This window comes from Cyprinodon variegatus, unplaced genomic scaffold (assembly GCF_000732505.1).
Source record: "Cyprinodon variegatus isolate N-32 unplaced genomic scaffold, C_variegatus-1.0 Scaffold1426, whole genome shotgun sequence".
Lineage (NCBI taxonomy): Eukaryota > Metazoa > Chordata > Actinopteri > Cyprinodontiformes > Cyprinodontidae > Cyprinodon > Cyprinodon variegatus.
In genome coordinates, this window is record NW_015151879.1 from 3813 (window position 1) to 5594 (window position 1782).

Sequence of the window (1782 nt, forward strand, 5' to 3'; positions counted from 1 at the left end):
GCCACCAAGAATTGAGGCAGTTCTGAAGGCAAAAGGGGGTCCAACCCGTTACTAGCATGGGGTACCTAATAAAGTGGCCGGTGAGTGTATAACTTGGACCAAAGCCACATAATAGATGATCTTTACTTCCATTGGACAGAAATGAGTGAGGTGATAAAGGAAAGACCAAATGGAGTCCTAGCTGTAGCTCTGTTGTTCTGCATATTTATGGTGTTATTTATTGAGTGTCAAGAGCAGCTCATTTAGTCCAGGTTTCATGTATAATTTTCAAATTAAAATGGATCAAGCTACAAGCCTGACGAGATACTCGGCATGCTGGCAAGCAGCGTTACTTAGCATAATACAGTGGACCAGGTATGATTTAAGGCTATGCTGACAGCTATGGTGGCTTAGATGATCGTAAGATGATTTCACTGAATTAAATATATTTGAAGATGTTCCGTTTGACACAATACAATAAAAAAGAATAAAACAGAGTTGTTCTTTTTTTTACTTTTGCCCCATATGCATGGATTTGTTTTAGGTGCAATATCTGAAGGTTATGAAGAGATGTCTTAAAGTTATAATTTTAAGTGCAACAACGTTTATGACCGACACCAACAATAGGTAAAATATGCATTTGACAACTTAGAGTAAATATTGGAAAATATCTAAAACAATATCGGGCTGTATTTAGGACATATCATATAAAATTAGTTCAGTGGCAATATGTTGTCAAAGCATAAAAAAAAAACATTAAAAAAGAAGAGAAATAAATCAAAAACATTAAATCAAAAGACAAATTGTAGAATTGCATTTATCAGTAAACACTTTTAATAATTTTTTTTATTTTCAAAATATAAAAGCCCTAATCTTCAGCAATGGAAATGACACTTGATAAATTGTTCATTGCCATAAAAATGACAATAATACTAAGCCTAGACTTAAATATAGGTCGACTGAGCTTGAGCCTAAATCTCTTTGTAATCTTCTACTAAATGAAATACAGTCGCAGTACTCACGGCCGAGCAGGTTGTCACATCGTCCTTTGGTCTTGTCTTTCTTTTTAATGACATTCCGTGCATTGAAAAAACTCTGCAAAAGTCAAAATTTACAATTTCAATTCCAGTACGCCGAAGGCTGACGGTAATATAATTAATAAACAGTTGCTGCCTACATTCAAACACTTGAGAACCTAGTTTTTCAACCTATTTTTTTCTATCGCTTAGTTAGCTTTAAAATGTGATAAATAAACAACAAACTCAACATAACTTACAATAAAGATCAGAAATATAAGGATTTTTTTCTAATAAATTCCTGTGTGTTACACAAAGGTCTGTTTGGCTTTCAAATTAGTGAATTTTGCCAAGTCATCAACAAAACTCTTCACAGAGATGGTAAAACTGCACTCAACCTCTTTAGACAGAAAAAGGTTGTCTGGTCAAAGACAATAGATGCTAAAAGTGATGAATAAACATCCCAAGATAAAACCCAAAAGTCTAAAGGAAAGGATTTTGATGATTCAAGCTCTGCTGTATTCCTTTGCATTCATCTTGACTGATCTCTCCTATTTACAGTTAGTAATATTAAGGTTCTAATATCAAGACCTGCCGTCTCCCAACTGCTGAAAGCTGATAAACCCTGAGGGAAACTAGAAGAACTTGAGATTAGGTAGAGCTGGATGAAAAAATAAGACACATACAAAGTGCTATATATATACACTCACCGACCACTTTATTAGGTACACCTGTCCAACTGCTCGTTAACACTTAATTTCTAAGCAGCCAATCACATGGCGGCAAC

The 1782-nt window shown here is 34.7% G+C and overlaps 1 protein-coding gene across 1 annotated transcript in view; it reads right to left on the reverse strand.

Moving 5' to 3' along the window:
* The window catches only part of LOC107103347 (receptor-type tyrosine-protein phosphatase U-like), a gene marked incomplete at its 3' end in the record, with an annotated part of 74472 nt that overhangs the window by 3575 nt on the left and 69115 nt on the right, over nucleotides 1-1782 (reverse strand). The window contains exon 18 of the mRNA XM_015403020.1: nucleotides 1002-1074. Coding sequence (XP_015258506.1) covers nucleotides 1002-1074 — 73 coding nt within the window. The remainder of the gene's footprint in view (nucleotides 1-1001; nucleotides 1075-1782) is intronic.